Below are 14,218 nucleotides of genomic sequence, written 5' to 3'. Positions count from 1 at the left end.
CTCCTGCAAAGACTTTTAAAAAGGAAAACTAGTAAAGCAGAAAACTATAATCATGAATTGATTACAAAAAACATTTTAAGAATTTCATATCTCTGATAAAAAAATGGCTTAATTTAATTAATCTTAACTATGAAAAAATCAGTAAAGGGATCACAAACATCTAATAACATTTTTGCCTTTTTATTTTAAATGAGCATATTAATTCAACTTTTCAAAATGAAGCACAGGAACAGTGCTCATGACATAAGAAAATGGGCTTTATAAGCCTTCAGAGTAACTGCATTTAAATATTACATAATAGTTGGGATCAAGTATCATAAAAATCACAGAATTTTATAGTATTTTAAGGCCATTTAACTCAATTCATTTAGGTTATATAACCAGTCAGTAACAACTAGTCAAGGCTAGAATTCAGTCTTTCAGTAAACTCCAGCTCAATGTTATAAATCAGCACTTTGTCTCAGGTGGAAGTTTGGAGGGGCATTCCTTTATCAATGGCCACTGGCTCATAGGAAGGTAAACAATCAACTGAAGGGCACTCACAAGTTAAAAGCAATTTAATTAGCTATGATGTTTGTTTTTAAGATGAAAAATGTTTTAAAAATCACATAGCTCTTTAAATTGAAAAGAGGTAAACTTTTTCATTCAATAATGATAACAAATAATTTTAAAATATAGTTCAGTTTCCTGGTTTTGACTAAAAAAAAAAGCAAATAAGAGGCAAAATAATAGTTGTAAGAGAGGAAGAAGAAAAAGCCACAAGAGTTACAATTACCTGTCAACTGCCAAGACAGCAAATGACCTTAGAGAAATGACTGGCACAGGGCTCTGCTCCTGCTGCAAGAAAGGCAGGGCCCATGAAAGAAACAGAGACAGCAGCAACCCATGGGCAATCAGGCTGTGTTTATGCAGGTAGAGAAGGGTGTCCTGTAGTTTGGACTTATATACATACTCTCATTTATGTTTCAGTCTTCGTATGGGCTCCAAAACAAACTGTAAAAATCTAAGAGAAAACTGGTGATGATACAGTTTTCCAAGCTAACTTTACAATAGATACCTATTTCCCCCAACACTTTTTTTTTTCCTAAACACAAAAAGTTTTTCTAAAGGCATTTCAAGTTCTCAAAATTATAGGCAAAGATGCAGTTGGACCAGAATTAGTTCTAGATCTGTGACTCCTCAGTACATTTATGAATACATCTTGGCTTAACAGTAATAAGAAAATATTGTCACCATCTCCTATAAAATCTAAAAAAGAAAAAGAGGAAAAACAACCTTTGAGATGCAAAGGTCAAAGTCACATATCCTTAGAGTAACTGTGTACTTTTTAAATCCTCTAAATTGACCCTTTGGGCTACTTCTAATCAGTTTCAAATCAAGGGCCAATGTTAAACAGATGATGCCACACTGGAACTAAAGTAGGAAAAACACATCCAGAAAACACATCAGTGAGACTGATTTATAGTTCTCAATAAAACATGCCAAAAATACCTTATGATTTATTTTTTTAAGCTGGAAAAAAATTAAATACTCCTCTCAAGCGTTAACAGGGAAACAATGTCTCCATTCCAAAGAATAAATGTTAAACTTTTTAAAAAGTGCTTGATTTAACATATTAATATTCATGAAATTTATGGGGAAAATGAAATGGAATTCAATTACAGATCAGTAAAGAAAACATTCTTTTGTTTATTGTCTGCCTGTGCTAAGAAGAATCAGTACCTATCGCTTATAAATCATTAAAATAAAAATGCTCAATTAATCCTTATTTTATATGTAAAGGTCTGACAGAAACTAGTCCTATCACTAGACCTTTGCTTCACAAATCGAAGCAATAATGGTTTCAGAAAGCAGTCACACTCTATGAGCAGACAATTGGAGAGATTTAGTAAATCCCACTTTATAGAGCAGAGACTAATCGGAAAACACAAGCCAGTCAAATGTTTCTTATGAACTGTTGACACTATATCAATGTTGAATCAATTGGTGGCATTTACTCTGAGTGACAGAAAAGAAATAAATATTTATATCACATAACCTATATCAATGAACCCAGGCAGAAAGCTATTTCTAACCTGTCAATATTTGATTATCTTGAAGAATCATGTCCCTTTCTTTTAATGATTAATATGAATTCCTTATTAAATCTAAGTGGAGGCTAGTGGAAAGGCAAATCATTATTAATGCTTTGATAAACCACTGAAATAAAAAACTATGCTCAAGTGCTAAAGTATCGTTAAATGTGACTCACATCTTCCATATCAAGTGGTGTCAGTGTGTAGCCTAGAAATATATTGATGCCCACACTGTGTACATTACCTCACCGCAATGGAATCTCACTCACTGTTTAATTACCCTACAGCACCAAGGAATTGCGGAATTAGTAGGAAGTATTTTGAAAGCTTCCAAAAGTGGGTCTTTTGTTTTTTGGGTTTTTTAAGTGAAAGTAAATATTAAAAAGGCTAATCCTTAAAAGAAAGAAAATGTCATACTGTTTAATGTGGGGTTATCACATTCCCAAAGGAAAGCAATAAACAATCTTTAAGTGTCAAAAATCATTGCTATGACAATCTCCCACAATAGAGAACCTCCTAACTGAGACCACTAAAACATTTATGGTACTAGGTTTGTTGTCAAAACTTTAGGAACATTTCAGAATGCTTTTTTTTGCAGTGAAAATAAACTGTTTTTCTTTCTCATTTTTTGTTGTTGTTGTTTGTTTGAGGCAGGATCTTGCTCTGTTGCTGGGCTAGAATGTAGTGGTGTCATCATAGCTCACAGCAACCTCAAACTCCTGAGCCCAAGCGATCCTCCTGCCTCATGCTCCCAAGTAGCTGAGACTACAGGCACGTGCCACCACACCTGGCTAAATTTTTTTTTTTTTTTGTAGAGACAGAGTCTCCCTATGTTACTCAGGCTGGTCTCAAACTCCTGGCCTGAAGCAATCCTCCTGCCTCGGCCTCTTAAAGTGCCAGGACTATAGGCCTGAGCCACCGCACCCAACCTTGTTTTTTACTTTTTTTTTTTTTTTTTTTTTTTTTGAGACAGAGTCTCACTTTGTTGCCCAGGCTAGAGTGAGTGCCATGGCGTCAGCCTAGCTCACAGCAACCTCAAACTCCTGGGCTCAAGCAATCTTGCTGACTCAGCCTCCCAAGTAGCTGGGACTACAGGCATGCACCACCATGCCCAGCTAATTTTTTCTATATATATATATATTAGTTGGCCAATTAATTTCTTTCTATTTATAGTAGAGACGGGGTCTCGCTCTTGCTCAGGCTGGTTTCGAACTCCTGACCTCGAGCAATCCGCCCGCCTCGGCCTCCCAGAGTGCTAGGATTACAGGCGTGAGCCACCGTGCCCGGCCTGTTTTTCACTTTTGAAAGAGGAATCTATGACAGGTTATTTTCCATTGCCTGGCTGAACAAATGTAGTTAAAGCTTCTTAATTTATGTCAATTTTGAAATATATTTTCCAGCTGAAGAACACAAGTGACTTGTACATAAATTATAATTAGTAACTAGAATTCAAATATGTTGAAGATACTTAAATATCCGGGGCTCACTATTTCTGCTTTTAGTCAGGTTTTGTTTATACCAGTTCTGAACACATACAGGATACTGGGGTGATATAGACATGGACTTCAATCTAAACAAATCTTTGGCTGCTTAAAGTTAAAAGTATTAGATAAACAGTATCTAAAATTTAGACACTATCAAGATTATACATACAACACCAGATTATCCTTAACTGTATACAGAGTATTTAAGGACTAGAATTCATATACTGGATGATCATCAAATGTCAGAACCAGATCAACTTAATTTTTTTTAACTGTATTCCAGGAATTACGTGCTCAATAAGCAAGGCTTCCAGAAGCACTACCACACAATCACCATTTTAAGGTACATACATCTATTAGGCCACAATGTTACAGGTGATATTAAAGGACAGGCATGAGGAGCTGGCTTTGTCTTCCTGACATGCTCCACTACAAGTACTTGATTCATGAAATGCCAATGAGGCTTGGAGAGGTCAGTGTGTGAAGGCACTGAATAAGCATCTGAGATAATTAAGATTTCAGGGTTCGAAACATGGACGGGAAGTGAACAGCAGTTAAGAAAATCAATAAGAGTCTTTTATTTGCGGTGACACAGATGTCTCAGTCAATAGAGCCTAATAGGCAGGCTTGATCGCAATGGACAGGCGCCTGCCTCCAAGGCTATCAAAGGGCTTCCACTATAACAAACATTAAAACACATTTATGTTGCTATTGAAGAATCGAGGACCCTGTAGGTAGCTTAATTTACCAGTGTATGTTTAAAAGCACTATACTATTTCAGAAGTGTCCATTTACTTGAATCAAAATTAGTGAGAAATAACTGGCCTGCAGGCCCGTGTGTCCCTCCCTGACGGGGTTAGGTCATTCAGCTTTAGATGGCCAGTCGACTAGGCAAACCAAGGTCTCCTGAAGGCCAGGAATTTTAAATGCCAAAGGTCTGCTGTCACTCTGTTCTCCTAAAAAGCCAGTGTTAGTTTCAGGACAAAAGAAGGAGCTAAGGTGATAAAGTAACGGTTTTTCCTTTTCTCCCCAAAGATAATGAAAGAAACCATCACCTCAGAATGCAGGGCCATTTCAACAACCCATGGGCTGACACACTTGTTCAGAACTGATTAACTTTTTTTAAACTGAGATGGCAGCAGGGTGTGTGCATGGTACTTCAATCTGCTGGGAGTGAAACCCATTAGCACAGTTTGAAAAACGTGCTGCAAATTGTTCTGCCAATCAAATTAAGCCATGTTACTCATTTATGACAAGAAGAAATTCACATACTTTTTAACTGTTTAATAAGTTTATGAATATAAACACTGGACAGTAATAAATTACTACTATGTGAAAATATTACAATGTAATAATACCTACCTGGCCATTGGCTAATATTTTTTTCAGTTCAGCAGAAGATTTCTTCAGGCTGAAAAGGAAAGACATAATATTTAGTGACAAGATCAACACCTCTGAATACCATCCAAAATTCCAGACTAAAATACACCTTTGCTCTTAGGTGTAGGCACTAACTATACTCTTTGCATACTTCTTCCTGTATAAAATTTTTTCAAAAGTAACTGGCCACATGCCAAAGGTATCAATGAAGAGACTAAACCCCATTAGTAATCTAAAGCAATAAAAAGGCCTACAGTCAAAATGAAGCTACAATATTTTATGGACTACTTCAGTGACTTTTTTAGTTCTGCTGCCTCCGGGTGGCCTTTCAGTGGCAATTTTATATGGACATTCTCATCTGCTAAGCACAAAGTATTTAACAACACACTCAGAATATTTACAGCAAATAGAGAGTACAGAACTTCAAAAGATAAAATACATAGTTTAAGTCCTTACTACAGTTAAGAGCTATAATTCAGCTTCCTAGGAAGCAAATGTATAGTAAAAATAAATCCTGGTACTCATTAGCCGTGTGATTTGGGACAAGTTACTTATCCTCTCTCAACCTTAATTTCCTCTTTCTATAAAATGGGAAAATAACAACCATAGGGTAACCAGGAAAATTAAATATTACAAAAGATCTTTAATCTTTTGTAAGATTAAATCTTTAATCTTTTATAAGATTAAATCTTTAATCTTTTATAATTAAAAGATATTTAATTATAAAATTAAATATTACAAAATTAAATATTATAAAAGTAGAGTGGCATATGAAATAGCACCTTCCTCCAGCAATATTCTATTTGAAATTTAAAGCTTGCTAACTCTATTCTTGATCTATCTACTCTAACCCTCTGCCTATATACCAGATTAACTCTCTCCCCTGTGTTATTAGCAGTGTAGATGTCTTTTTTCCCACCATACCCTCCCCTAAGACTGGGGGCTCCCTGAGAACACAGATAAAATCTTACTTATTCTATATATTCCATTCCCCCCTCACTCTTGAACTTAGCCCAATGACTTAGCATGTGCTAAGTGTTTGACAAATAGTGTTCGTTGCTCCTGTTGTTTATCATATTGTGATAGTAGCAGTAGTAAGGCAGTAAGACATAAATGCATTAGAAAGCAAAAGGACTCATGACCCAATATGAAGTATACATACACACACTCCATTTGGTACCTTTAATAGGTTACATCTGAGAAAATCTCAGACTTTAAGTTTGACCACACTTACCATTTCAAGTTGCTATTCTTCTTTCTAAATACATCTTAAACTTTTGCTATGGTCAAATGCAAACTATGGAGCCTCAGTCTCTACTTTCCTTTTATAAAATATGTCTTCACTCAAGGGTTCTAAACTTTAATAATGTCCTACCAAGTCTAAGAATCCATGCACTAAAGTGGAAGTTAAGAATGTTGTAGAATGGAACTAAAGCTGATAAACTGCCTAAAATCAGTCCAGTTAACAAAATAATAATAGCAGCTACCATCTATCAAGTGACAACGATGTGCCAGGCACTGTAAATGCCATTGCTTATCCTCATTTAATCCTCATGATAACTATACTCTTAGGGTATAGTTATTATTATCCCTAATTTATAGAAAAAACTAAGCCACATACCTTGCTTAAAGTCATTCTTTCTCTCTCTCTTTAACACACACACACATACGCACACACTTTTTTTTCTAGGAAACATTTAGATCCTAGTATTCCTATAAATGAATCCCAATTTGAAAGTACCAATTATTGTAAAGACACAAATAACCAAACAAAGCCCAGGCAACACTTCTTCACAGATATTCCATTATGTTATAAACTTGAAATAATAACATTTTGATTCATTGCATTTGCAAAACACCTTTCATCCAAGAAACAAAACATGATTCCTTAAAACAGTTCCATCAATCTTCCTAACACCAGAGGTAGTTAGATGGACAGTTTAATCATCCTAATTTTATTGAAGGAGAAAGTCAAGTTGTTTAGGAGAGGCCCTGTCTTAACAGTGGGACTTGAATTCAGTAATTATGGCCTAGGACAACCATGTGAATTAGCTCAGTTTAATAAACATTCAATCATCTAAGGCAAAGCACAACTCATGCTTTCAGAGTAACAGAGGAAAATACTGATTTCATTCATTATGCTAATATCTGGCTACCAACTTGGTCCAGTAAAAAAAAATCTTGTATCCTGGCATTTCTTTGTGACTCAGTTTACTCAGTATTTTATTTATCTGTATGGTCACAGTGACCTGAACTATCCAAAAATTACTTTCAAAAACATTTTAAAATTTAAATGTGATACAGTTGTAATCTGAGTATGACATCTGGAGAGGGACATTGAGAGATCCAAAGAAGAGTACAAGGGTAAGGAGACTAGAACTAATGTCATGTCAGTAGAGACGAATGAGTTGGGAGAGAATTTAATCCAGAGACATAGACTCTATTGGGGGACAGAGGTGATTATAATACAATATGCTCACTGCTACAATTAAAGGAAGCATGGGAGGGTTATGGGAATTCAAAGAAGGAATACCTGGTATAGACTGGGAGGTGGGTAGTAATTAGGGACAGTTTTCATCAGAAGATAAGCTGGTCATCAAAGACAACCAAGATGAGTCAGATGGAAGGTGAAGGTGGGGATTAGAAGAGGAAGAAAACAGGAAAGAGGCAGCAGCATATGTGCAGGCCCACTAGTGAGAGGAAAGTGATACATTCAGGGTACCATGTGTTCATCGGCAAAACGGGAATTTCAGGTGGGAAGAGGCAAAGTGGCAGGCCAGCAAGCTGGAGTGGGCAGAGAACCCACACGCGAAAGGCTTACCTGCTGTGGATGTTGCACTCTATCCTGATGGTGAGAAGAGCAATAAAGAGTTTTCAAGTAGGGAATGATGGCTCAGAACTGTGCATTAGCAAGATTACTCCAGCAACAGCTGGGAGGAGGGACTGAAATGGGGCAAGACTGGAGGGAGGAAGCTATTAGGAGGCTGTGGCAGTGATCTGGACAGCCTGAACCACCTACACAGCAACAATGCTGGAAAGTAGACAGACTCAGAGCTACTCAGAAGGTAGAACCCACAACTCCTAGGAGCAGTGACAGAGGACTGGCAGGTTATCTAGAGACAGGAAATCTAGGAGAAGTAGTATGTTTGGAGAAAAGATGACTGGAAGAGCTATCACCAGGAAGAGCTATTACCTGGAACAGCCACAGTCTAGGACTAAACTGAATTACCACGAGTGGGTGCTAAAGGGAGACAAATTCCAGCTCACAAAGAAGAGTTTGCTAAGATATAGCTAAAGGAAAATGGAGAGGGCTGCCTTGGACCATAAAGTGTATTCCTCCCACAGAAATCCTCAGGAAGAGTCTGTATGACTATTTGGCAAGGACTGGGGAATCAAGCACCAAAGGTGGGCAGGATTAGCTCAGTGTTTCTCCTACTCATTCTCCACCCTACAGGCAAAGGATCTTTCAAAAACATAGAGCCCACCATGGCATTCTGCAGAAAACCCTCTAATGGCTCACCAGTGCACTGAGAGGAAAATTCAACCGCTAAAGGGCCTGTGAGGCCCTGCATCCCCCGACTCTGTTCTACCTCCTTATGTCCTGTCACTCCTATAACTCTTCCTCTTCCTCCCATAGCCCTGCTCCACCCAGGACCCCTGTCTGGGCTCCAGCCAAATTGGCCTACTTACAAACACGCTAAGATCCTTTCTCACCTCAGGGCCTTCACCTACACTCCTCCTCCCTCTGTCTGAAATGCCCTTCTCTGCCATGAGTAGGTCCTTCTCGTCCTTCAGGTCTAGACGGAAACATCCCCTCCCTGGAGAGCCTTCCCTGAGGACCCAATCTATCTAAACATATTCCTGTGTGGTGTCCACTCTCTTCACATCCTGCTTGTTCCCTTCATGACACTAAATATAAGGGCCACATCAATAAAGTGTAATTATTTGCATAGTTTTTTTGTCTGTACACTCATTAGATGATAAGCTTCAGAAGATAAGGATCATGCTGCATTTCTATTGTGTAGGACAGTACCTAATAAACAGGAGCTACTCGATAAATACCTGTTGACTAGTTTTCAATCTGGGGCATAGAACATGGCCAACCTAGAGTGGCATATTAAAATCACCTGTAGGACTTTTTCAAATCACATTTCTTTCATAACAGAAATCACTCCTGGAACAAACTACCATTATTATTTGGGAGGATGTAATATTCCTAAGGGAAGTTACCACCAACAAAAGGCTGAGAACCACTGAATCATCAGATGGTTTTGGAACCTCTGTCCAATCCAAAAACTTTATAATACTCTGTGAATATATAATTTTTGAATAACAAAGTTAATTCACCCATGTTGTTAAAAACCAAATCTTGGAGAATTACCTTCTCTGTCTTGCCATTTTTTCAACTCAATTCTAGTTTTTATACCATCATGAAATTTGACTTAAAACACCAGGGAAAGCCCTTGTTCTCCCTTTGGGGTCATAATGTATAAATAACACTTGTTCTGGAAATAGTGGTAATAAGGAAATGCCCTGCCTTCTTCAAACTGAGTGTAACAAGTGACCATCAGCCCCAATGCCTCTACTCTGCTGGGCCATGGCCCACATGCTCAACATGCATGGAGAGAGAAGCTGCAAAGGACCACTTGGCAGGGCCAAGCCCTTTCTTGAGAACATCTATCCCTCATGACCACAAGGTAGATGATCCACTGGTGAATAACGAGACCAACTGTGTTTTAAGACAGAATAAATTGTTTAAAAAAGAAACATACTTTAAGAGCAGTATGTTCATAGCAGGAAAGTTGGTGGGTAGATACACTGACATCATAATAAGGCAATCGGGGAAGTGACTTCAGGGAAGAGGCATAAAAGTAAAGAAAGAGTCAAAAGAGACTTTAAATTACATACTTTACCGGTAAAGCCTATTGGCCAAAAACCAAGACTGTGGGTTAAGAGAGGAGGGGGAGATTTTGAAGGTAAAGTAGAAGCCTGAACTACATCTCAGCCAACATAGGGTATCACTTTATAAATATTGGCTAAAGTGCTAAACCCACAAAAAAATTGGCTGAAGCCCTAAACCAGAAAAACCTCAATATAAAATGGAAGAGTTTTCTAGCTCCATGCTGGCTTTTCAGTCACCAATGTGCATATGCACACATAGAACAATCATGTTCATAGTGTCACCCTCAAGTACAATAATATGATATTTACTGGCTGAATAACTGAATGTAAAACCAAAATGTCCTAGAATTCCATCAGTTTAAGCAGGATGCACTTTCTCCTTGAGGACCATGATAGTCTGGAAGTAAGTTCTCAGGCTTGTAAGAACACTTTGAAAAAGCTTAGGTCTTTAGTATCCACTCCAGCAATATTAGCATCAACTAATGAAAATTATCTTCCCTCTTAGCTTCCATTTCCTATACACCAAAGACACTAATAAACAACATGGTGGTCAATTTCAATTTCTCCACTTTACCTATTCCCTGTCTCTTTCTGGTGAAGATGCCAGTGGATGATGATGCTGTCAAAAGATGGGCAAGCAAAAGAAAAAAAAAAGAGAAAAAAGCATTTTTTGCAATCGACAAAACAGACCATCAAGGCAGGAAACAGTCAAACCAAAGCACTGAATTTTCTACATGATCTGGAGAATGAAGGAGAATGACTCCACAGACCAAAATTAATATTTTTTTTTTTTTTTTTTGAGACAGAATCTCGCTTTGTTGTCCAGGCTAGAGTGAGTGCCGTGGCGTCAGCCTAGCTCACAGCAACCTCAAACTCCTGGGCTGCAGTGATCCTTCTGCCTCAGCCTCCCGAGTAGCTGGGACTACAGGCATGCGCCACTATGCCCGGCTAATTTTTTTTTATATATATATATCAGTTGGCCAATTAATTTCTTTCTATTTATAGTAGAGACGGGGTCTCGCTCTTGCTCAGGCTGGTTTTGAACTCCTGACCTTGAGCAATCCACCCGCCTCGGCCTCCCAAGAGCTAGGATTACAGGCGTGAGCCACAGCGCCCGGCCCAAAATTAATATTTTAACATCTCTAATTTCATCTCTCTATATGAAGTCCTTTCTCTTTGGTCAGTATATAGCTAGAGTGATCTGGTCAAATTTCTTTTTAGCCACATGCATACTTTTTTGGTCTTATAAAAAAGAAATATCATCTCACAAGCCTCTTCCTCACCACTCCATGCCCAACTCTGTAGATAATTACACCAGCGGCACACTTCACTTGCTTGTTCTCACCTATTGCTTGGAAGTGAATCTGAGACTGCTGGGCTGCTGTGTTGAGAGGGTCCAGCCCGGGTATTCACCTATAAGTAAAGAAAGAATCTTGATCAGTCTTGTGTTCTGAGGACACAGTTCTAATTAACCTATAATTTGCCACAAATTTCACATTTCACTATGGAGGTTAATTAGCTTGTTGCTAGACAGACCCACGGTTAGAGTCTATTCAGTATATAGGTTACAGAACCATACAACCTGTATATTACATAATACTCTATGCCTGTCATTATTCAAATACTTAAACAGTGCTGGAAAAGGAAAGATAAACAAGAAAAAAATTCATTTCACTGTCTAGAACACATACAAAAACAGTATGTTCAAAAAAGTACATTAAGAATATATCCAGGAGTTAGTAGTGAACCACTGGTTATCATATCCTTCCATCTCTACAACCAAGCAGAACACTGTATGTACAGGGTGTTCCAAAAGTCTCCATACAAAGGAAAAATTTTGTAATGAATATTTTGTAAATAAAGGTACATTTAGCTATAATTTCCCATTTTCCCTATGTAGGGTGACTTTTGGGACACCCTGTAGAATGTTTCTTATTCACTAAAAAATGTGGTCCAAGTAATCAACTATAAAATATTTGAACCTAATACCAAAGCCAGCTTTTCTTTCAGAGATGAAGCCCTAAGCAGAAATCCAGAATCTGAAATACACAGAACAATAAAAGACATTAACTAGATATATGTTTCTAGCATAAATATGTCAAAAAGAAGAGCGGGGTAATCCAAGCACAATATGCCTATGTGCTTAATCACTAAAATGAAGTCTATATTCTCACTCAAATAAATCTTTGTAGAGACTAGTACCCATGATCATACTGAAGAAACTCACAGACAAAACAATTTTAAATAATTAAAAATACAGCATCAAAACCCCAGTATCCAAATATATACACATATTGAGCAAACACTACAGATGAATCCCTCTCCACTTCCCATTTGGAAAAAAAAAAAAAAAAGGATCGCTTGTCAGAGCTTGAGAAAGTGCAGTTTTATTTGACATTTCAATAAGTGGAACACAGCATTACAAATCCATCTAACTTTACTGAAACAATTATTGAAATTCGTACCTTCAGGCCATGTATGTTCCGTTCCCCAGGAGGCTTGCAGGCTGAAACAGTAATTGACTAAATTGTAGAACACATCAGGGCCATTTACAAATTTGCTCAAAATGAATCGTTTAAAAAGAAATGAGGGTGACACCAAAATTAGCAGAGAGAAATGATTGAAAAGTGGCTCCCAAGACCCAAAGTGGGAATTATGAACCAAGGTTTTAACTTGCAGGAGTGAGCATTTATAAATGCAAAGAGCTTTGTGACACCACCTCATATAAATTCCAATTTCTGCTTAAAACATATAAAAATCAAGTTAACTGAGCTAAAATGATTAGATTCCTTTCATAATTCAAATTTCTGCAATCTGTCCTCACTCTATTACATTGTGTATCAGCTATCACTTAAACTACTTTGAAAATAGCTAAGGTTTTTTTGTGGGGGAGTGGGGTGGGAGAAGGATGTTTTAATGCCAAAAAGATTGCTTGAGATTCTAAGATGAAATGTTGAAGTTTGAATACTAGTTTGCACAGCTATAAGCAGTCAAATATATTAAAATATAAACATATAACTAATTTTATTACATCTTGCAAATCTTAGCATCTGCTTATATTTAGTTCTGAAGATAAAGTAATGCCAGGAAAAATAATGTTAACTTCCTGACACCATCTTGAGTTACAGATTAGTACCTTTCAAATTTAGCAAATGTTTCTTCATCAAATGCTAAAAATATAAAAGCCTCCTGCTCATACTATAGACTGCTTCCATTTGAAAACTATGGTGCCCTACAAATTCTGTATTAAGGAGCCATCAGTTTTGATTGATTATTTGGGAAAGAATGAATTTGATTTTTTTTTGCTCCTCTCTCAAATGTACATGTATTCTTCCTCCATTTCTGATAAGAAATAGAGCTGGTTAATAATAAGATGATGTGAGTAATAATTACAAAGCACATTAGTTGCTTTCATTTTGTATATTTCAAATATATTCAAATTTGTTATGTTATTTTCCTAGAAAATATACCTAAACCTTAATAAAGGGTTTTTACTTGTCTTTTTAAAACATGTTAAAATTAAGACTCCAGGCCAGGCATGGTGGCTCACACCTGTAATCCTAGCACTCTGGCAGGCTGAGGTGGCATGCATCTGTAGGCCCAGCTACTTGGGAGGCTGAGGCAGGAGGCTGGCTTGAGCCCAGGAATTTGAGATCACAGTGAACTATGACGATGCCACTGCACTCTAGCCAGGGCAACAGAGTGAGACTCTGTCTCTAATCATTCATCATCATCATCATCCAAATCTTCTTTCCTTAAAATGGAAATTAACTTTTTGAACAAAATAATAGCCATATACATTTAATGCCTGGTTCTTGAGGGACTATCAACACTTCCTAAAACAACATTTTAAAATATTTCCATAAAAGTAACCAGTACACTCATAAATTTCACTTAAGGAAAGTAGCCAACTAAGGAATCAGAGACAAGCATAAAATCTTATCTCTAACCTTAACATCTGCTTCATTCCTCAACTGGCTTCTCAAATCTTTATAACTGGAAATCTAAACAGTATTCAATAATAATTTCATAATTCCTAAAGTTACAAAGTCAGAAGTCATTATAAAGCTAGTAAATTTTCATATTTATTATTTAACATATCTTTTAACAACAGAGAGGATTTAGCTGGAAATTATTATCCAAGGTAACGTGCTACTTCGAATGAGGAAAATGTATACTATTAAAACAGAATCATTTTCTCTCATCCTTCCTACTTGTTCATGCTAAAGATTCTTCTTAACATGGGGCCTGACCAAGAAATCCAAGGTCTGAGGGCCTCTAACTAGGGAGGCCCAGCTACCAAATATTCTATACCCCAACTGTATAAATTTGTATAATCTCACTTATCTTCATATGATAAGATGTACATTCAACGTA

General features: G+C 37.2%; 1 protein-coding gene across 6 annotated transcripts in view; it reads right to left on the bottom strand.

Moving 5' to 3' along the window:
* Window positions 1–14,218, bottom strand: part of MAP2K5 (mitogen-activated protein kinase kinase 5) — a 254,317-nt gene that overhangs the window by 200,764 nt on the left and 39,335 nt on the right. For 3 of the 6 annotated variants that reach the window (XM_076004507.1, XM_076004508.1, XM_076004506.1), the window contains exons 5-8: window positions 12,307–12,347; window positions 11,187–11,254; window positions 10,416–10,460; window positions 4,922–4,970 (exon numbers count right to left, since the gene is read on the bottom strand). In XM_076004507.1, coding sequence (XP_075860622.1) covers window positions 4,922–4,970; window positions 10,416–10,460; window positions 11,187–11,254; window positions 12,307–12,347 — 203 coding nt within the window. The remainder of the gene's footprint in view (window positions 1–4,921; window positions 4,971–10,415; window positions 10,461–11,186; window positions 11,255–12,306; window positions 12,348–14,218) is intronic. The other 3 variants (XM_012768374.3, XM_012768375.3, XM_012768372.3) reach the window with 1 other exon arrangement.

This window comes from Microcebus murinus, chromosome 6, assembly GCF_040939455.1.
Source record: "Microcebus murinus isolate Inina chromosome 6, M.murinus_Inina_mat1.0, whole genome shotgun sequence".
In the NCBI taxonomy this organism is placed as follows: Eukaryota; Metazoa; Chordata; class Mammalia; order Primates; family Cheirogaleidae; genus Microcebus; species Microcebus murinus.
This window is presented reverse-complemented; position numbering and strand designations above follow the sequence as displayed.